We start from the raw sequence: 23,743 nt of genomic DNA, 5'->3' as shown, positions 1-23,743 counted from the left end.
ATCATGGGTCACCTAACAAATGAGGTGACGGTTGAACCTGGACTTTGAAAGGCAGTGTGGGAGAGCCATCTCTGAGGATGGATACCTCACGGAAGTGTTTAGGAACTGAGGAAAGTATTCTGCAAAGGCCCCCGGCAGCAGGAACTTGCCTAGCACATGTGAGGAGCTGCAAAGAGGCCATTAGGCCTGGAGAGCCTGAGTTGCAGGGGCAGGGGAGCTGTAGGGTAAAAGCTCAAAAAAAGCAGTGCTGGGGGCAAGATCCTGTGGAGTCCGGTGAAGATTTTTTGTTTTCTTCTGAGTGAGATGAGAAACCAGTGGAAAGCTTTGAGCAGAGGTGAGGCACGAGCTGAGTTAAAATCTGAGATGGATCACACAGACTGCTGTGGGTCGATGGACCATAGATGACCAGCCAGGTTGGAAACAGGGAGCCGTATTGGAGGAAATTAAATAGTCCGAGCCGGGGCTGGCAGTGACCTGGGTCAGGGTGGTTGTGGTACAGAACGGCCTAATGCTTGATTTTGTTTGGAAGGTCGAACTAGCAAGATTTGCCAGTGGATTAGATACGCTCCAGGAAAAGCTTTCTGTGCTGCCCTGCATGTGAGCAGATAACTGAAGGATATTAAGGGGCAGAGCATCCCAGCAGAGGAAATGGGGTTGTGCGAAGACCTAGAGTGGCACTGAGCTGGATTTTTTTTGTTGTTGTTGTTACGTGGGCCTCTCACTGTTGTGGCCTCTCCCATTGTGGAGCACAGGCTCCGGACGCACAGGCTCAGCGGCCATGGCTCACGGGCCCAGCCGCTCCGCGGCACGTGGGATCTTCCCGGACCGGGGCACGAACCGGCGTCCCCTGCATCGGCAGGCGGACTCTCAACCACTGCGCCACCAGGGAAGGCCCCCCGAGCTGGATTTTTGTTTAAGGAATAGAAAGAAGTCCTGTGTGGCCAGACCGAGGGGAGAGTGGGGTCAGAGGGTTAAGCGTGGGTCTGGATCCAGGGCCTCTTAACAAGAGTTTGGATTTTATGCCAAGTACGTTGGGAAACAGTTTACAATGGAAAAAAATCGCATTGGATGTTGTGTGGTAATGGACTGTAGGAGGTGGGTATGCTAGGCTGTGAAATCTGGCAGTAACAGGAAATCTCAGTTGGGTTATACAGTAAGGATTCTGTTACTACCTATAGCAAGATGGCAAGAGGTAGGGTGAATCTAGGTTGGTTAATCCACTGCTATTAAGAGTCTTTGTAACTGAGAGAAAAACCTCTAGGGCAACTTCCATTCACATCGAATGGCTCATCCCAACCAATCTGACACAGGAAATGGGACCATCACGATTGGCTTAGACCAATTATAACTACCCACCTGGGTATCTCTCCAGGAGTACTTGGACCGGAACAAAATTTGAATTTTGTCGGAAAGGCAGTCAACACTGTTAACAGCAGCAAGGAAGAATGTAAGCTGGGAGACCAGTTAGGGGAGGGTATTGCCAGAGTGTCAGTGAGAGATGAATCTACAATGAGGGGGTTAGGAGTGGTCACACTACAGAGGGGAAGCAGAAACTTGAATGAAAAATTTTTACTGGGCTTCCCTGGTGGCGCAGTGGTTGAGAGTCCGCCTGCTGATGCAGGGGACGCGGGTTCGTGCCCCGGTCCAGGAGGATCCCACGTGCCGCGGAGCGGCTGGGCCCGTGAGCCATGGCTGCTGAGCCTGCGCGTCCGGAGCCTGTGCTCCGCAACGGGAGGGGCCACAGCAGTGAGAGGCCCACGTACAGCAAAAAAAAAATTTTTTTTACTTTTTACTGAAGTCTTCAATTACATACCTTCTCTCTGTAAGAAAAATCGGTACTAATGCTGTTGACCAAAATGTATTTAGAACAAACGTAGTTCTTCATATTCTAACTACTAGCATTTATTGCTTAATATTGTCCTGCAGGCAGGCTCCTGGGGCCCATCACATGAGGGAAATGCTACTATGGAGGAGCAGGGAGAAATGACTTCTGGCATTGGTCCACAGAGGAAAAGATGGGTGTTTAAATTATGTCTAGGATTTAGAAAAGTGAATGGGAAAGGCCTCATCAGGAGGGAAAGAGGTATGAATAAAACTGTGGAGGGAGGAAAGTATAGATATTTTTGTGTAGGCTACTTGGGCTAGAGAGGATCAGGTGATGCTTCTGAGCAGCTGGCCTCCCCTCAGTGATGCTACTTGGAACTGCAGTGATTGGCGTAATATGAATCATAGCATTGCGGGATTTAAGTAATTCACAGTTTTGGCTGTTTGATAGTGACTCCAAAGGTCATGTGGCTTACTCATAAATTATAATTTTGCTGAGGCATATATAAACTATGTCTGCATCCATAGCTTACTTGTTATTTTCTTTTCTCTCTAGATATGCATTTATTCTCAGATGGTGATTTGGGAGGGCACATATACCCTGTAAATATAAAGGGCCTATTGAACTTTTAATCCTACATTTTGCAAAGCTTGTATGGGAGAAAAGTAAACTAGAATGCTTTCCCTTACAAGCATACCTCGTTTTATTGTGTTTTGCAGATCATGGTGTTTTTTAACAAATTTGAGGGTTTGTGGCAACCCTGCATTGTCAGCTGATAATTAACATATTTTAGCAATAAAGTATTTTAAATTAAGGTATGTACATTTTTTAGACATGCTATTGCACACATAATAGAGTACAGTATAGCATAAACATAACTTTCCAATTCACCGGGAAACCAAAATATTCCAGTGACTCTATTGCGATACTTGCTTTATTGCGGTGGTCTGGAACCGAACCCGCGGTATCTCCAAGGTCTGCCTGTGCATTATATTTAACATAACAATAAAGAAAACTTTTCATCCTATAAATCCTGAGGTGGTTTTGTCACTAACAGCTCTGTGACTCTAAGTTCTCTAACTTCTCTGTGGTTGCCTAATCATAAAAGGGGATAATGAAGAGTGTCTGCTACACAGAGGAATTGTAAGGTTGAAATGTAAAAGTGCCTAAACAGTGCCTGCTTCCCAATAAATGCTATGTTTTTGCTGTTATTATTGTTTAATTAAAAGTACTGTTTTTAGTAACGTTTCTTTGGGTTTCGCAGCCCTACCACTTACTAATAGCCAAGGGTTAAATATAAGATCCCCACGGACTTTCAGACGGGTCTCCTCACAGTTGCTCATAGGCTTCTGGAAACAACTCAGGCCTCCCCAGGCTTGCACCAAGGGGATTTTTTTTTTTTTTTTTTTTTTACGGTACGCGGGCCTCTCACTGTCGTGGCCTCTCCCGGAGCACAGGCTCCGGATGCGCAGGCTCAGCGGCCATGGCTCACGGGCCCAGCCGCTCCGTGGCATGTGGGATCTTCCCGGACTGGGGCACGAACCCGTGTCCCCTGCATCGGCAGGCGGACTCTCAACCACTGCGCCACCAGGGAAGCCCCCAAGGGGATGTCTTTTGTTTGTTTTTTGACCAAAATGTTTGATTTGATGTGATGCTTCTGCGAAGAGTAGCCATTTATTTCTTTTCCTTGTTCTTCACATCATCATCAGTTTAACGTAATTGACAAGTTACTGTGACTGTTTTCTCTTTTCATTTTCTGTTTTGCTCATTCTTCCTGAACTCCTCTAATTGTTGTAGTTCTCTTGATTTTATGAAAAGCTGACCAAATAGCGTAAAGGCTAGAGGTGGTGTCTATACATATAAAATACAGCAATAGCAATGGAAGGCTATAATAAACGAAACGCTTGGTTACTAGGCTGAGCTGCTTTCTCAGTCTTTGCTTTGTGAGCATGTATTCAAGAGAACTCTGAAACCACATGAGCATACATGCTGGAGAGCTTTTTGTCAGGCCACTTTAGCTCTTTATAACGCTCAATTTCCTCTTGTTTATATGGTCACAACTGCCACGTTCTGTTACTTTATAGCATTTGGATATTGAAAGGCCAAACATATTCCTATTTTGTAATATAAAATATTTAAGACCACCTGTGAACCTTTCGTATCTTCTACATGTTTCTGATAGTGTGTATCGTTTGTGAATCTGGTATATTTATAGTGGATTGTTTACCCTAAAATTCTTGTTCTAATAGCCTGTTAATTATAAGGATTAAATCTGTGTTAATTTTATTTTGATCATTGTTCTCAGTGTGTAGACCCTCATTGTAGTCCTATACCTACACTGAGGTATTTAATAGACAGCACTTGAATAATACAATTGTGTGGTTGGTAAAAATGAATTAGGGTTTCAGGATTTTACCAATGGGTGATTTTTAATATTGAATGACGTGTATTAAGACAAACTCTTTTATATATAATTTATTTGGCATTGTAAATGCATTTATCTTGTGAGAAACAGACCCCCTGTTGTCAGATGAAGTATTCTGGAAAGGTTTAGAGTCAATAAATAATAAAACTACTTTGATATACAATCTAACCAATATTAAATATTAAGACTTTCAGATGATTGATTTTAATACTTAATTAACTTATTTAAAGTCCAGTGTAGCACTCTTGCATTCACGATTGACAGAATTTAAAAATGGGACTTCATCCTTTGTCTTTGTTTTCTTTCTCATTTCTTTTTCTTTCTTCCTTGCTCCTTTTCTACCTCCTTCTCTCCCTTGTAACTTAAGACTTTAAAACATCATTATTCCTGACCATCAAATTTACCTCTAGCTACCAGTATTTCTAAATAAAAGTTTTTGTTTTTTGCCATTTCTACAGGTAATGGTCCATTACTCTCTTAATTACAAAAAATCTAGCTTCTATCAGTTTCTTGCTTTTGTAGGCAAGATGTCATATTTTAGGTTACATACCCATCATGGTGAATGCATACTACCTGTAACAGTCATTCATGCTGTATGCTCTCCCCCTTTTATAATTGTGCTCTGAAAATAGTTCATTTAAGCTCTTTGATATGCTTTTCTCACAGGAGATATCTTTATGTAAAGTAATATTACTCTGTAACTTCAGTGTTTGACTTCTAAGTTTACCATCAGGCAAGAATATAAATGAATGGAGTATGCTTATATGAGCTTTTCTGAATACGGATGTCTTTCGAAGACACAATTCAGAATGCTAATTCTATGACTATGTAATAGAAACAGTGATAGAATGAATATATGCTGAAATACGTAGAACTTCAGATTCAGAGGGAATAAACTATTTTTCTAGAGGTTTTATTTATATGATGCCATTTTAAAAGTGAGAAATTTTATTCAGCTAACCTTTTGTTTTGTCTGTATCATGATAATAATTTGAAATTTTCACTTACAGACTGCTTGTGTTGCTTCAGTTTACATGGAAAATAGATTATTCTGAAATTTAATTAACATACTTTAAGACTGTCTTCCAAGCTTTAGTGCTGAACTCCTACCCTTTCATTAAATACTATTTTCACAAGACTTCCCTTCTCTCAGACAGATCACTTTTATCTTAAGATTTAATACTGCAAGAACCAGATATGTGAAGCCACTACAACTGTCCTAAGATTAGTCTGGGATTTTAAATGGCACTTTCAGCCTAATGTGTCAATTCCTGTGACCAGGATGGCAGTAAAACCACGCTGCACAACCAGTTTTGAGTTTTGTGAATGTTGAGTTCATGTGCAGTAGGAACTTTGTTATTTATAGTAAGTGTAGCAAAGAAGGGATATCTCCTTTCTCAGGTCTTAGAAGGTATATTGCTGCGCTTTCTGAATTAGAAAAAATAAGATTGCCTTTATTTTTTAAAATTCTTTACCATTTTTGTCAGTCAGAGAAATTCTAGAGACAACTTGGCATTATTTAAGAAAACTGAACTCCATCAATTATGGATTTGAGTAGTCATTTACTAAGATACATATTTTTGGTCATTATATATATATTTTTCTACATATATGTCTAGCTTCTGTGTAGAGAAGATTAAGGCATAGCAAGTATACAAACATAAGATGCAGTGGTCCACTGTGAGTTTCAAAATGTTTATACCATTTTGACTTTTATAGGGGTTATCTTAAAATCTTCAGACCACAAAAAATTCCCTTAAGTATTTGAATTTTTATTAAATATTTTCTTATAGTCTGATATTCATAGATACAAAATTTATTCAAAATAGTGATTAAAACAAATATAGATACATTTGTTTAAAAACCTTTGCTATTCTGCTTTATTTTTGGTTGTTGTTATAGTCACAGAACACAAATTGGAAAAATTACTTCATATTTGAAAGCAACGTTGTATTGTGATTTTATAAGGTAATCACAGTAGCAGTAACCAACAAAGTTAAATATTCTTTTATGTTCTGAAAAGCAAAAATAGCCCTTTGTATTTAAAACAACAACAAAAAACAAAACAGCGCCTACTTAATAAGTTACTTCTGAACTAGATTATTATTTAAATCTACGATTAAAAGAAAATTAAGGATATTGTCCAAACTTTTTCTTCAACGTATTTCTTGAAAATAACTCATTATTACTATTCAGCAGGTTTGCTTTATTTGACAATAAAAGCATTTCAGTGACTCAGTTTCAACCTATAGGCATGATTAATTAGCATATAGTAGATGCCTGGTTCTCTAGAATGGTTGTAGACTGGTATGTTTGGTAAACTTTGTATTCTGTTTATTGGGTGTTACCACAGACATCTCAATTTCTAAAGAATTATTATTAAAGCTAAAATCAGTGAATGACTTGAACTTAACTTTCTCTAAGGAGATTAAAAGACCTTAAGTCTCTTTGAGCATCTTGAGTGAATATTTGAACATCGTCATGTTGTATTTTATTTTAGCCATAGAGAGGGTTTTTTTTTCTTCTGATGTTCCTTTTTGAAATACACTTTGATATCAGTTTCCTTGTTGTTTATTTCTCATAGAGTTTAAAATATATAACATCCCCTTATTTATATATTTTAGGTATATGAAGTCTAACAGAAGTATATACTATAAAAATGAGAAATGATATGAAAACATAGTATAGGATATTAAAGAAATTTTAAGGAAGTCTGGCAGTTAACTTGCAATACTCATTTCGAATGTTTACCCTTATATTTTTAAAGAGTATGACAAAGTGTATAGAGAATATGAATTTTACATTAAAATAGTTGTCCATGGCCAAATACAGTTTTGACGTGTTTAATCAGTTCCACACAGTTTCTTTCTTTCTTTCTTTCTTTTTTTATTATTTGCCAACACTTACAAGTAAAGAGATTTCACATAAAATTCTGGATTTCCAGTTTTTCTTGAAAATGTTGAAGCAGAGAAATGGATGTTCCAGTAATTCACAGACCCAGTCCTCTTAGACCCCCTTGTTTTATGCCTCTCTTGTCTGTCTCATTGACTTAACAGGAGCCAAGTGTAGTACTGAGTAGAGGGTGAGCTTTGGAGCCAGATAGGATGTGTTCACAGTCTGGCTGTTCAACACTTCCTAGTTGTGCGACTGTAAGCAAATTGCTTCATCTCTCTGTACCTCAGTTTTCTCTTTGGTAAAATGAAAATGATGGTGAAGATACGTCATTGAGTTGTTGGGAGGATGAAATGCTGAGTATATGTGAAGTGTTTAGAGTAGTTTTTGTCATATATTCACTACTTAATAGATGTTAACTGTAATTAATAATGCTTTTTGCCTGACCCCATTAGGTGCTGGCATTTGGTGAGCCTTTCTTCTCCATAGTAGAGGACTTTATTTTTTAACCTGCTCATTCATTTGATCAGCAGAATGTATCAGATTCTATTTTATAATATAATTGCTTATCTACATTTTGCTCTCCTCTACCACAGGGGCCCCCAACCCCCAGGCCATGGACCAGCAGCAGTCCGTGGCCTGTTAGCAACTGGGCTGCACGGCAGGAGGTGAGCAGCGGACAAGTGAGCGAAGCTTCATCTGTATTTACAGCCGCTCCCCATCACTCACATTACCACCTGAGCTCCACCTCCTGTCAGATCAGCGGCGGCGGCGTTAGATTCTCATAGGAGTGCAAACCCTACTGTGAACTGCACGTGCGAGGGATCTAAGCTGTACGCTCCTTATGAGAATCTAATGCCTGGTGATCAGAGGTAGAGCTGAGACAGTGATGCTAGCGCTGGGGAGCGGCTGCAAATACAGATTATCATTAGCAGAGAGATTTGACTGCATAGAGACCATAATAAATCAATTGCTTGTAGACTCGTATCAAAACCCTATCAGTGAGTGGTAAGTGAAGACAAGCTCAGGGCTCCCACTGATTCTGCATTATGGTGGGTTGTATAATTATTTCATTATATATTACAATGTAATAATAACAGAAATAAAGCACACAATAAATGTAATGTGCTTGAATCATCCCAACACCATCCCCCCTAACCCACCCCTCACCCCCACCCCCCCGTTCTGTGGAAAAATTGTCTTCCACGAAACCAGTCCCTGGTGCCAAGAAGGTTGGGGACCGCTGCTCTACTAGATTATATCCCCCAGAGTTCCTTCTGTATAGTTAGTGCTCCATATATGTTAATTGATTTGTACACATAAGAAACAAGAACTGACAGTGGTTTAGCTTTATGGATTTAGGATTTATGGCTTTAGAAATTCTTACTATGTTGGCAGCAAAAGTTCTGCTTTCCCAAGTGTTGATTTAGCCTAACCCTCTGCTTCTTTTGTTTTAACCATAAGCTGAGGGGGAAAGGATGTTAACATCTGATCCAAGAGTGAGGGTGGGTGAGAGTTGGAGGGTTCTGATAAAAATGAGAAAGTGTTCAAGAGTGCTTTTATGACATGAGAGTTTTAGAAATTAAGTAAACAGGATAAAGGAGCATTTTGTGATAGGAAAAGACTGGTCAAGGATTTGTGTGTTCATGGGCTTCTCTGGTATTTTCCTCCATAAGTGGAGACTATATCCTTTAAAATTACATACCCATTTTGGTTGGACTTGCTTTTCCAATTTAGCATTACACATTTCCTCTTCTTGTCCCCCCTGCTCTTAAAATTTAAAAGATTATGTTACTTACGTTATTTTGGATGAAAAGTAGCGAACTCAGTCTATTATTTGGAAGATTCTGATTTGGGAAGTACAAATTCTCATTTGTACTTTACAGACATAAATATATTATAAGTAGTTAGTGTAGCTTGGAAGTTCAAAAACAATTTAATTTCTAAAAAAAATTAGAATTATTTATAGAAATGAGAATTGAGGAGGAAAACCTTCAAAAAATGAGAAGACACAGGTGGTTATTTATATAATCTTGCCTTTGGAAGTGTAATACCAGAGGCAGAATCCATAAAGAAGATACAGATATATTTGGCTACATAAAAATGAAGAAGTTACTACCTCCACAAAAACTATATGTAATTTGAAGACAGACACACTCTGAGAAAAACATATGTAGCATATGACAAAGGTTTAATATCCTGAATATTTAAAGCATGCTTACAAATCATGAAGGCAATCATAATAATAAACTACATCCACAAAAGACAATAACAAATGTCAGAGAAAACATATGAAGTCTTCAGTGATCTCACTAGGTATCAAGCAAATGCAATATACAATTTGACTATCATATAGGTCCAAAAAAAAAAAAAAAAAAGCCCAAGGAATTACTGCTTCCCACTGTTGATGAGGGTCCAGGGGAAATGAATTGTTCTATTATATACAAATCTTTTTAGAGCATAATTTGGCAAAACTTATCTTAAAATCTTATTTTTTAAAAATAAATATTTTGGTCCAGCAATTATGCTTATAGGATTTTATCCTAAGGAAATAATCATGGATACAGCACAGAGATATTACTGGAAGATATCCATTGTGAGGCTATTCATAGTGTTGGGGAACTAAAAGTATCCTAATTGTTTGCTAATAAGGAATTGGTTACATCAATTGTTATAGCTATATAAAGAATACCAGGGATCCATTAGAAGTGATAATATAGACTTTTTTATGGGAAGGAAAATACTCATGATAATTTATATAATCAGTATACTTAGCATGGTGGATCACATTAAACTATATGTATTTTAAATGCCCAGAAAGAATACATATAATAAACTGAAATGTTAACAGTGGTGTTTTTAGCTAATATAATTACAAATGATTTCAGTTAGCTATATTTTCTATATTTTGAAAGTTCCTATAGTAAATGTGTATTATTTTGGCAGTAAAATGAAGGATATTATAAATGTGACAGTGATTTAACTTACAATTCAGCTTTTTGTGTAGAAGTTTACTGAAAATAAATGTAACTGAATGTTGAGGTAGAGGTTACCAGTGAAGTCCAGATTTGGGAAGAAATTGTTGAAATGAAAATCTTGTGCCACTTTTTCACTTCTTTTATATATATGCCTACCAATGTGTAGTAACAGTCCCTGGAGCCTGTGGAAAATTTGTTAATGTTTGTAATGCTCATTTAATCATTTTCCATTTATTCCCAGTCATAGCAGAAAAAAATTTATCATTTTTCTCCATATTTTTCATCTCCCAGGTGGTCACTCTTGGTGACATTGTCCAGTTCTCACAATGTATCATTCCTTATCTGAAACTAGACATCCTCTGCAGCCAGAAGAACAAGAAGTGGGCATTGACCCCTTGTTGAGTTACTCACACAAGCCTGGAGGTGAGTTTTGTATGCAGATAATTTTGAGGTTACTGGGAAACCTGGCAGAGGGTCTCCAGCTAGCTCTGCCTGCCTTGTGTGTCATTCTCTAGAGAGGCTGAGCGGGAGAGCTTTAAGAACATTTCCCTGGATAGATAGGGAGCGCTCTGATACTGATGGATTCCACAAAACGTCAACTTTTAATTATAGACAGACGCATTAGCTATAGCCAAGTGTTTAATGCACTGTCATTCTTTTTTAAAAAAATCATAAACTTAAACAGTTTATTGCTTTAGTATAAGAATGTTGAAATGCAAAATGGCCTTTTCTCAAACATCTTTTAAAGAAGTCTAAGCTCTTGGTGTTGATTTTTGCAGGGATTTTTTTTTTTCCTTCAGCAAGTTGAGATTATTACAGGATAAAGCACTTGCCTGATTATTCTTTTTTTGTTTTTGTTTTTTTAATAATTGGGATTTGTGTTTTACTTTTAAAGCTCTGTGTAGTGAAGTTGTTAAAACATCAACTGTATTCGGGGTCTGCCCTATAAAAATGTATTAAACGTATATGTATCAGAGCTTTGTATTATTTTCTCAGTATTAGTGATAATATAGTATCTTAGAAGGAAACAATGAGTTTGTGAGCATTCTTGACGCCTTTTCCTTATTTCAGCTAATTCACTAAATATTTGCTAAAGTTGATTCATTGACTCAAGTAACTATTTGTAATTTTTCATTCAATACATATATCAGGATTATAAGATCTGTTTTAAGAAATTATAATTAGTCAGTCATTCACATATATTTTACATACTTCAAATATGATTTTTTTTCTGTATTGATGTAAATAAAGGTCTGCCATTAACTCTTGTTTGGGGAATTAAAAAAGAAATTGATACCTTAAGTAGTTAATTCTGTAGTATACACGCTATTGAGTTTATGGAGTGTGTTTATGTTTTTAGTGCATCTTTAATACCTTCCACATCATACAAATGCCCTTGTTGTTTTTAATGAAAATAGCATGCAACTTATTTTCGTGATTTTATTTTTATATTTGCTTTTATTTAAACTGCTGTTTAAGGTTTTGATAATATGAAAAAATTATTTATGTCCAATTTCAGTTTCAGCATTTAAAGAATTTCAGTGGTAAGAATGATATAATCCTCCCTAGTGATGTTTTTTCTTACATGTCATACCTATAAGAAGTACTCATAATGAAATAAGTCAAATTATTCTGCAAGCGCTTTGATAAGTGGATATTTGAAAAGTGAATATATTTTGTGTTATCAGTATATATATAACCAAAATGTTCTGGTTTATATGCTTATCTTAGAACATAGGTGTTTTTTTTGGTTGTTTTGTTTTTTCCTTAAGTGCCTATTTTTCTCTGGACTAGTTCATTAAATATTGAGGTTCTTTTTTTTTAAACCGGTTAAAAAACATTTTAAATTAATTTTATCCTTTATTGTTTGTAGGAATGAGGAGTTACCTTTACTGAAAAGGCTTTTCGTTTATATCCTAGCCAACATTTCTATGACATACAAAGTTATTAGGACTGAATTGATGTTTAAAAGTGCCATTAATTCATTTACCCCAAATGTTCATTAACAATGTAAATGTATGCTGATGTTCTATAAGACAAGGAAGTGACTAATGACTCTTCCAACTAACAACACTTAAAATGAATAGAAACTTTAGATAGCTAATCTTGAAGTAATCAAGACCCTCATTCAGCTTGGCATCTCTGTATGCTCTAAAACAGCTGTCAACTGTTAAAAATATATACAAAACACACATACACGCACGCACATGCAGAAGAAAGATATGTAAATATCTAGTTCTTCAAAGCCATAAAGGTTACTAACCGTAGTGGGTTTTGTGCATTGTATATGTAAATATTTTATATAAAGCATATATTTCATCTTAGGTTTTCTTTTTGCAGAAAACCGTGTGTTGCATTTTAATGGGGTTGTCATATTTACTTGAAAAATCACCACCTTTTTAGTATGTTGGTTTATTTTAATATATGTCTTTCTTGGGGTTCTCCACGTATTTGAAGCCTTTTACACAACTGAATGACTCATTTTGTAAGTAGTCAGACATTGGACTTAATCAGTGGTTTCCCTGTGTAGAAGTCCTGTTTTTCTGTTTGATTTTTTAAAATTTCCTGTTGTATATTCTGTAAGTAAACAAATAAATCTTTAATTTCTCAAATCTGAATTTTTAACATTTATAGAAAAACAGTACATTACTGAGTTAAATGATTCTGAGTATTCTGGAAAGGATTAGCAAAAATAGCCACATCATAGGTATGATAGAGAGAAAATTACATATCATTGGTTTACTTTCATGGATGTTTGAGGAAAGTGGGTAAGGGCAGAAAAAAGAACTGTTTAGATATACATATGCAAAATCTTAGGGTGCATTTTCCATGTGAATTAACTTTTAACTGCTTTAATTTCTTTCTGAAATAGAAAACAGCATAGAAAGTATGCTGTACTCTATTGCATTTGGTCATATACAAAAATTACCACCTTAAATTCCAAGATCTTTGATCAGAGGGTATTAATTAATAATTGACAAGTTACCTGTAATTCAATTGCAGCCATAAAAAAAAGCAAAACTGTTTGTTCAGCTACTCATGATTATTCATTCTTAGCATGGAACTTTCAAGGATTAAATGAAAAAGTAATTATTTTATTTTAAACTGGAAAAAAACAATATCAAGATCTAGGGAAACTTAACCTATTAATAAAATAGTATTCTCTGAATTACTAATTGTTTTCCAATCTTACAAGAGCTTGGAATCTTGCTCACGATGAAAGAACATTTTCCTCTATTAGGTCTCTTTTGAGAATAGCATTTTGTTACATGTAGCCAGAGATTTTAGCTTCAATTGTATATGCCTTCTTACAGCTTTCATAGTATTCAGATAATTACTTAATGTAATGCCTTTTTATAAAATATCTGTTTCAAAGCTTTCTTTCTAGCTCATGTATAAAATATTCAGTAACCCACTTAAGAAAACTCCAAGACATTCAGAATATCCTGCCTACTCCATTTTTGTCTCTTGTACTTTTTTGTCCCAATCTCCCTTTCTTTCTGTTACTATATCATAGAGTTTTATGACTAGAAGGGGGTGCGTGGCTTTACTGATGAACAAATTGGTGGTAATTCAATTAGTTTACTGAAGTTGATGTGATAAATGACACTGTTCTATTATGATCTTTAGTACGGTTTTTCTAGTTAGTAGAAGTGTCACTGAACTCAGGTTTGGCTGCTCACTGCTCGAAAAGTCAGCACTTGTGTGACAAGTGCTGATTAAGAACGGAAAGGTCACATTAATCAGAGAGCCGGCAATCTGGGGAGAACGCGGACTCCTGTCCCACAACGAATTCCGAAGATTCTGGTCGGCCATGAAAGTTTTTAAAAGGAAAGAGGGGAAATAATCTCAGTTACTCATTGAGATAGGGGGTCAGATTTGTAGCCATCTCCCATTGTGTGCAGGCTTGTCGACTCCTTTCCGTTTTTTGGAAAGATCCAAAAAATGATCTTTCTTTTTTAAAATTTTTATTGCTGTGTGGTTCCTTTACAATATTGTGTTAGTTTATACTGTACAGCAAAGTGAATCAGCTGTACGCATACGTATATCCCCTCTTTTTTTGGATTTCCTTCTCATTTAGGTCACCACAGAGCATTGAGCGGTGTGATCTTTCTTTAGATGCTATTTTGTTCACACAGTTTGATTGCGAGATTACTGAAGGGGGAGCTGGGGAAGAGATCCGGTCATCTGTTAATTACTCATTCTTCAATTCTACTTCTTTGATCTATGGAAAGAATCAACAGGTTAGGCAAAGTACTGTGTGATCAAAAAGATTTGAAAGGTGTGCTTGGGCCGGAGGTTAGTTAAAATATAGCCTTGCTAAAGTGACGGGACAAAAGTGGCCTCCTGCAGAGAGCTACTTCCTGCAACAAACTGCCTGCAAAAATTTGCTTGCAAATCACCGCTGTCAGACATCATTCCATTTCTGTGGGATTATGGGCGAAGGTCCATCTCCTGTAACTTCTTCATGCTGACACAGGGTGCCATATTCTTAGAGTGGAAGATGTCGACATGGGTCTGTAGCATCTCTTTGCTGATAATTTTAGTAGCCTGCTTACATATATGGGGAGAAAAAGCCACAATTATTTTGATGCCCACAAAGATACAGATTATTATGAGCAATAGTGTTAATCCCACTGTCTTAAGGCCAGTTCTTGGAATTGTGCTAGCCATAGATTCAGTACTGCTCAAGGTGGAACAGCTTATGTCATGGCGACAGTCTGGTCATCATGCAGTTAGTGTTTTCCCTCTGGTGGCAGTTACAGTATCTGTCAGACAACTCAGGAATGTGCATCAGACACTGAAGGATTCTGTGCCTCTATTGTCCTAATCATTAACTTCTTGAGCTTGCTCTTCTGTGACTCAGGGAAGCTTGGGAGACTTCACCTCTTCTGTAAACAAGAGCTAGGGGGTGTGGAGGGGCCTTTGTACTTGGAACAGGGCAGTGGCAGGGCTCTGCTTGGTTTCAGATGCAGTCTAGAGCCAAGATGGAGGGATTCGTGGAGAGAGAAGGAGAGGAAGGATGGAGAACAGATGTTTAGGTGCAGTAAGTTCATTTGTTTGATGGCAGAGGGTTCAGTGAAATATCATTGATATTTCTCTTTCTTGATATGTTAGGGTGAGATAATTTGCTGATGGTGAGTGACAGAATGAAGCATTTGAAGATTTATGGAGAGCAACAAAGGTTAGATTGAGTTGAGAAAGAATATATGACCTTGGGGGCCAAGGTGATATTAGACATCATAATTTATAGGTGATACAAGCTTATAAACGTGTGTGATTATGTCTAGCAGAATTCAGCACCTAGGATTTAGCCACAATCAAAAGCAGGCAGTGGTTGGACTTACCTGGTGGCACGGTGGTTAAGAATCCGCCTGCCAATGCAGGGAACACGGGTTCGATCCCTGGTCTGGGAAGATCCCACATGCCGTGGGGCAACTAAGCCTGAGTGCCACAACTGCTGAGCCTGCATGCTGCAACTACTGAACCCCGTGTGCCCTAAAGCCTGCATGCCACAACTGCTGAGCCTGCATGCTGCAAAGCCTGCACGCCCTAGAGCCCACGTGCCGCAACTACTGAGCCTGCGTGCTGCAACTACTGCAGCCAGCACGCCTAGAGCCCGTGTTCCGCAGCAAGGGATTCCACAGCAATGAGAAGCCCACGCACCGCAATGAAGAGTAGCCTCCACTCACCACAACTAGAGAAAGCCTGCACAGCAACGAAGACCCAACACAGCTAAAAAAAGATAGTAATAGAAAAAAAAGCAGGCAGTAGTTTTGTCAGGGGAGTATAATAGGTAGACAGTAGACAAGGAAGTTGATGGCAGAAGAATTCATTGATAGTTTGAGAATATAAAGAAGTTTGCTGTTATGGAAGGGGCTTATAAGAGGGCAGAGTAGAAAGTTTTGGAAGGGGTTGAGTTAGGAGAGATGAAGCATAGAGTAGCATGGTGATGGGAGTCATAAAGGAGACATGGGAACAGTATGTAAGTCTCTGATAACTATGTTAATTCGTTGGAACGTTGTCTAGTGGTATCCAATAAACCAGCTCAGTACCTTCATTAGCTCTGTGTAATAAATTGGATCTATGTCGATTTGAATAGGTTTTGGTTTGAAATCTTTTTTTATTTTTTAAATTTTAAACACTTAATTTTTTTAGAGCAGTTTTAGGTTCACAGCAAAATTAAGAGGAAGGTACAGATTTCCCATGTAGCCTCTGGTTCCCATATAGGCACAGCCTCCCCATTATCTATATCTCCCACCAGAGTGGTACATTTGTGACAACTGATGAGCCTACACTGACACATGATAATCACCCAAACTCTGTAGTTTACATTAGGATTCACTCTTCGTGGTGGACATTCTATATGAGTTTGGAAGAATGTATAATGACGTGTACCTGTCATTATAGTGTCATACAGAGTATTTTCCCAAAATTCTCTGTGCTCTGCCTGTTCATCTTCCCCATCCCATGCCCCTCAACCCCTGGCAACCGCTGATCTTTTTACTGTCTGTGTCGTTTTGTAAAAAGTATCATCTTAATGAAAAATTCTCTCTACATATGGAGGAAAACGGCAGTTTAGATAGATGAAAAACTGTGAGGCTATTAAGTCATTAAGGAAAATGGTGGCTTTGTTGAAGATGAAGATTGTTAAATAAATGGTAGAACGACTCGGAAGTTCTTAAATTACAGTAACAAGGATTTTTTTTAAATGGATGTTTTTTAAAATGTCTCCTTAAAGACGGATTTTGTTACGTGGTGTGACAATAGGTAGAAGTTACACCAAAGAGCAGAGAACATGCCATGCCCTGTTCCTCTAAATGACACTGTCCGAAAGAAAGTGGGAAATGAGAGACTTCAGTCTGAAAGGCCATGAGTTAGAGATCTGAAAGTCATCCTCCAGAGATATCAGTTCACAGTATGAGACAGGTAAGAAATTCAAAGAAAGAGAAAAGAACTGAGGATTGATTGGTCAGAATTCTCCATGATTAGAAATTGGATAGAGAGAGCAGTATTTTAAAACAGTCAAAGTTGGGGAAAGATAAAGGAGGGTCAAAATTAAAGAAGCTACAGATGTGAGAGCTTCCAAGTAGGTCCAGGGTGGTCACTGCTTCAGAATTGCATAGGTTAAAGACTATAATTATAAAGGAGAAAAATCTCTGATTTGGTGATGGGAAGAGTATTGATGATCTGTAATTAGTGGTAAGGCATTTTCAAGATACCACTCACTAGCTGACTTGAGTAGGTGGAATTAACATGAAAAGGTAGTGGTGAAATACCAGTCGTAAACATTTAAATGGCGAGGGAGTTTCAAGTTACTCTTTAATGTTAGATTTAGATGACTATATATGGATTTTATGTATTTGTGCGCTCACAGTGGATTGAGATTTAGCAAGTTAGACATTTTAATGGTAACAATGAAACTCACTGTTGGTAAAATGTACTCTTGAAATAAAAAAAAAGTCTTCTGGTCTGAATTCTGATCTTTTTTTATTGTGTTGTCTATTTCTCATTAATTGAATCCAGTTTTTAGTTTTATTTGAAGTTTTCTGTTGGTGTGGCAATTCCTAGCATTTACTTAATGGAGAGGCCCCTTTTCAGTTCCTTTAGAGTTGGGGTTGTGTGAAGAGTTATTTTAGTTGTACTGGGATTTTTTTCATTTCCCATGTCTTTAGGAGCAAAGGAGACCTCACTGCTTGCTCTGGTGGCAGACAGAAACAGTAGCCCTGCAAGAGCTGTCACCACTACCCCCTTGGGCAAAGTTATCTGCAAAGGAATATCCATACCTTGAGATATTTTTTCCACCATGCTTAGTCAGCCTTATAATATTCTTGGATCACCAAAAATGAGAAGCTGTGTGATGGTGGTTTGTTTTGGTTGGGTCTAGGCATAACTGAGCTATAGAGGTGATGTAGAGTGACAGTATTATCTTAAAACCTTAGAAAAACATAAACCCATTTAGGTGCAGTGACCTACAGTGGATTTCTTATCAAAGATTTATATTAGTTGTTTTCTGCTAGTGCATCAGTAGGGCCAGAAAGGACAGCAGAATAGAGTATGACTGATTTTGACCAAGCTTAGAACACTGCTATCAATCTGAATCTTTAATTAGACTTGTGAATAGATCTGTTTTGTTGAACTTACAGATTTTCAATCAGACATGTTGGCATGATAGTTAAGAAATTCCAGTCACACTTAATAAATGAATAGAGACCATAAAGGCACGTATATTTAATCACAGTAGGGGCTGTGGGTCACAGACCTGACGTTTATTCATTCATTCAAAAATATTCATTGATCATCTAGTATCTGGGGATAGGCTATTAAACAAATAGTCCAGGTGCTCTCTTTCAATGAAATTCACATTTTAGCATGAGAGAGACAGCAAAAAAAAAAAAAAAAAAAAAAAAGGAAAAGTACAAAAATGAGGAAAAAAATAACAGAGAATGATAAAGGCTAGGTAAGAATCAAGATAAGGTAGTGTTACAATGAGCGTCTGTGTGCGTACTTTAGATTGTCAGGGAAGATCTCTCTGACAAGGTGATATGTCAGTTGCATGTGAATGACAGATGAGCCAGGCACGCAAAGGTGGTGACAGAAAGAGGGAGACAGATGGACAGACAGATAGGCAGAATGAAAGAAACATCAGTCTAGAGAAAGGAAAGAGTTCATACGGAGGAAGTTCCTAGGATAGGAATAGGCTCATCCTATTCAAGGAACTGAAGGAAGATCACGGTGGCTGGAGCATTGTGGGTGACATGGAATGGCACAGGATGGGCCTAGCAGGCAGGGGCCAAATGCTGGGGATTTTGTAAGCCAGCGTAGATTGTATTTTAAAGACTGAGAGTTATTTAGCATCTGTGTTGTTATCTGAGACGGTGATACGTCAGTTACATGGAAGTGACATGTAACTCTCTTGTGCTACTAAGTTTCTTCTCAAGAATGAGGGCCATAACTATTTTTTAGTATGTATCCTTATGACTTGATATACTAAGCATTTAATAAGTAACATCTGATTTACATAGAGTTGGAGTATTTTAACATTTATTTTCATATTGCAGTCCTCTATACCAATCTTTGTTTCCTCACTCCAATTTTTTTCAATATTTTAACTCTTTGTAATGATGAAGTAATTTGTTTAACCTGACATAAAGAATGTCCTAAAATTAACCATTTATCTAAAGATCAGTTACTTCTATGTGGTCTGTTTTATGCCCTGCTACCAATATTAAAATAGTAATGATAAATGCAGTCTGGTGAGACCTTTTCTGCTTGACCCATTGTGTGTACATGTGTGTAGGAGACTTTGGGGTGGTGGGGGGTCCATATAATTATTATTTTTCTTTTGCTGATGTGATGGAAAATTTGCTCCTTTAGGACATATTAGAACAATATATTTAATGCTCTTCAATTTAATTAGCTAGTATCACAATTAATACAATTAAGGTCACTTGAAATGAAACTGTTAAATTGAGTAGTTTACTTTAACAATGTCAATGTGTTCTCACAATTACATTTGCTTTAATTAGTGTACAAGCTATTATTTAATAGCATACCTCACATAGAAAAATGTAATAATGCATTCTTGGCTCCTTATAGCAGAAAGAAAGAAACTTTTAATGGACTGAGTGATTTTGCGGAATTGCTACTAGATGTAAAGTGATGGAAGGGAAAGTACAAAGCCAGAAAGCAAAGTGTGCAAGAGTGTAAATAAAACAAATACCTTTTTGGCACTTACCAATATGTATATATCCTATTTATCATTGTGTAAATAGTATCGGAAACTTTTAATTACCATTTAAAAATAAGAGAACATAGATCCTCGAAAATTTTAAGTGTTCAGTTTTATCTGGTTTTTGCTTAATACTGCAATAATATTCCACTTTTTTGAATATCATAAAATAGTTAAAATCATTAATAGTTAAATTACTATTATTATCATCATTATTATAAGTTAATTAATAGTTAAAATAATTAGTCACGCTAATAGAGAGGAACAGAATGGCGTGACGTATAGGAAAGGTAGGAAGCAAAAATGTTTTAATTCTCAGTTTGGCTTTTGTTTTCTATTTTTTTTTTTGAATTTTATTTTATTTATTTTTTTACACAACAGGTTCTTATTAGTTATCTATTTTATATATATTAGTATATACATGTCAATCCCAGTCTCCCAATTCATTACACAGCTACCTGCCCCCTGCCACTTTCCCCCCTTGGTGTCCATACGTTTGCTCTCTACATCTGTGTTTCTATTTCTGCCCATTTCTTACCCAAGAGTTCACTTTTATAGCCAATGAAAAAAAGCTCTTCTTCTACCCGGCCTACTCTATACATTGAGATCAGAAGATCCAGGGAGGAATAAATGGTTATGTTTCTGTTTCTAGATATGCAGAGTAAGCAGAAGGAGATGGATGGTCAACCCAGTCATAATAAGATCTGCAGTTCTCCATAAACACAAGAGCAAGATTTACTGTCATGTAATCAAGTGGTGATTTTATGTGGAAGGGAGATAAATGCAATCCAGATAATTCAATACTGTAATTTAAAAAATTAGTTTGACAATCTTTTTGCCTAATATGATTGATTTGAGTTTCTACTGTTTTTATCTTCTTTCCTTTCCTTCTTTGGTTAATGACAAAAATTCCTAAAGTTGGGAGTAAAAAAAACCGGCAGAAGAGTAATTAGGTAGTAAATATTTAAATGTCAAATGCAAGAAGCTTAGCAAATCTAGACTTTGAAAAATTAACTATATCTCACATTTCTAGGAAAGAGGTTCATAGGAGTATATTTAGCTTTTCAGTGCTCGTGAATGTTTATGCAGCAATCCGTCATTGGCTCTCCCTTTTGTGCCCTAAATTCTGAATTCAGTCTATCAGGGTGTTCATAGGTCAGATGAGTCAGAATAGAGTCATTTGCTAGAACAGTCTACTTAGCAATAGTAGAAAATTAGCTTAGGTGATTCTTTAAATAGCACTTTGAGTTTTGCATGGGTAAACTACTGCTTTTATTAGCTGCTACATATACTACAGCAAGCAGTTCTCATTTGGCCCTCATCTGATTCTTATTATACCTCATCTCTAAATTCTATCTTGACTTTTAAATATATTTGTCTATTGATTCCTTAGCCTATATTATAGAATATTAGAAGAGTAACCAGAATCTGACTAATTTAAATACTTGTTCTTTAAAATGTAATAGATTTTAAAATAAGACATTGATTTGCTTTCTCAAAGAAGGCCAAATGCAAGAAGTTAATTGCTCTCTTCCAAATCTTGCCTGTATGTGGTCTTCATTCTTAGTTCTCTATCTTGTAAGTAAGAAATTGCCCCGATGTTTTTTTTTTTTTTGCCGTGCCATGAGGATCTTAGTTCCCTGACCAGGGATTGAACCTGGGCCATGGCAGTGAAAATGCCAAGTCCTAACCACTGGGCCGCCAATGAATTCCCCCCAACCTTCTTGAAACAACATAATATGCCCTTAAAGTGTTTATTTTATGTTAGGTCTGAAGATTAATTCACTGCATGTCAGGGTTATAAGCAACTCAGAAGTGCCTTTATGAGCAGCCTGTGTTTTGTTGTTGTTGTTGTTTTTTGGTTTTGTTTGTTTGTTTTTTGGATTAAGTGAAGTTTTAAAGAAAGTTCTAAAAAGACTTCACAACCTGGTCTCTGCTTGTTCAATCACTTTCCAGTGTGACTACACAGGATTTCTCTATTAAAGTCCAAGACCAACCCAGAATAGACAATGTAACATTGAAGGAGAGCAAAATTCGAAGACTGACAATATCTGACTTCAGACTAGAGAGCCCAGAAATAGACCCATGCAAATATAGTTTTAAGTGATACTGACAAAGGAGCAAAGGCAATTCAGTGGAAAAAGGGATAGTGTTTTCAACAAATGGAGCTGGACCAGTTAGATATCTCCATGGGGGTGGGGGGGAAGAAATCTAGACGTTGATTTTATGCCTTTCAAAAACAATTAACTCAAAATGGATCATTAACCTAAGTGTAAAATGCAAAACTATAAAATTTCCAGAAGATGACATAGGAGAAAATCTTCATGACCTTGGGTTTGGTGATAACATTTTAGTTTCAAAACCAAAAAGCATGATCAGTGAAAGAAAAAATTGATAAGTTGGATTTCATTAGAATTAAAACTATAAGGGAATGAAAGACAAGCCAGAGACTGGGAGAAAAATCTTTATAAAAATTATCTGATAAAAGACTGGTATCTAAGATATACAAAGAACTTTAATAACCCAGGAATAAGAAAACAACCCAGTCAGTTAAAAAATGAGCAAAATACGTGAGCAGAAATTTTACCAAACAAGATACACAGATAAGCATAGGAGAAGATGCTCAACATCATAGGTCATCAGAAAATTGCAAATTAAAATGAGATACCACTACACATCTATTGGGCTGACTAAGATCCAGGACACGAGGCCAAATGCCAGTGAGGATGTGGAGCCAGCAGGAGCCCCCGTTCACTGCTAGTGAGCATACAGATTGGTGCAGCCACTTGGTAAGACAGTTTGACTTCTTCTTACAAAGCTGAACGTACTCTTACCATGTGATCCACAGTTGCACTCCTTGGTGTTTGCCCAAATGAATTGAAAACTTAAGTCTAAACGTAAACCAGCACACAGTGTTCATAGCAGTTTTATTCGTAATTGCCAAAACTTGGAAGCAACCAAGGTGACCTTCAATAGGTGAATGGATAAGCAAAGTGATATGTATATAACAGTGGAATTGTGTATACATATTCAGTGATAAAAATAAATGAGCTATTAGGTCACAGAAGAACAAGGAGAAACCTTAGATGCATATTACTAAGTGAAAGAAGCCCATCTGTAAAGGTTATTAGATACTGTATGATTCCAACTATATAACATTCTGGAAGAGGAAACACTATGAAGACAGTAAAAAGATCAGGGGTTGCCAGGGGTGAGGGTGGAGGGAGGGATGAATAGGTAGAGCACAGAGGATCTTTAGGGCACTGACACTGTTCTGTATGATACTGTAATTGTGGATACATGTCATTAGACATTTGTCAAAACCCCTACAATGTACAACACAAAGAGTAAATCCTAATGTAAATTATAAACTTTAGTTAATAATATTGTATCACCATTGATGCATCAGTGTAATAAATGTACCGATTAATGCAAGATGTGAATACTGGGGGAAGCTATGAATGTGAGGGATGGGGAATATGTAGGAACTCTGTACTTTCTGCTCAGGTTTTTTTTTTAACCCAAAACAACTCTCAAAATAAGATTTATTAATTAAAAATAAAAGATACTAGGGTTCCTCATCCACTGATTTTTACCTTTTTTCAAGTGGCACCATACATTTCCCCTTCATTCATCATGCCAGTTTAATATAAAACACCTGCTTAGTTTATTTGAAATATACAGAATACTCAAGACTAGGGGTTCTTGAAAGGACACATTATTTTTTTAAAAGTGTGCTACACTCCCTGCTTACAACATCTCTCAAACCTTTTTAGTTTATAATAGTTCTCTGTCTCACTCATGAAACAGGCCAAATCCTCTTGTAATCTAATATTTGGGTGGATAGTCTTTCCCATCAACATTACCTACTACTGATCTAATCCTTCATA

At 36.9% G+C, this 23,743-nt stretch overlaps 1 protein-coding gene across 8 annotated transcripts in view; it reads left to right on the top strand.

Annotated features, from left to right (window-relative positions):
• The window catches only part of TBC1D5 (TBC1 domain family member 5), a 540,605-nt gene that overhangs the window by 194,597 nt on the left and 322,265 nt on the right, over positions 1-23,743 (top strand). For 7 of the 8 annotated variants that reach the window (XM_029214159.1, XM_029214153.1, XM_029214157.1 and 4 more), the window contains one exon: positions 10,412-10,543. The exons of the other annotated variant lie outside the window; for it this stretch is intronic. In XM_029214159.1, the coding sequence (XP_029069992.1) occupies positions 10,447-10,543 (97 nt within the window). In that variant the 5' untranslated portion in view covers positions 10,412-10,446. The remainder of the gene's footprint in view (positions 1-10,411; positions 10,544-23,743) is intronic. 8 annotated transcript variants of the gene reach the window in all.

The sequence above is a fragment of the Monodon monoceros genome, unplaced genomic scaffold, assembly GCF_005190385.1.
Source record: "Monodon monoceros isolate NGI ecotype Baffin Bay Population unplaced genomic scaffold, NGI_Narwhal_1 Super_Scaffold_11, whole genome shotgun sequence".
NCBI classification, from domain to species: Eukaryota; Metazoa; Chordata; class Mammalia; order Artiodactyla; family Monodontidae; genus Monodon; species Monodon monoceros.
This window is presented reverse-complemented; position numbering and strand designations above follow the sequence as displayed.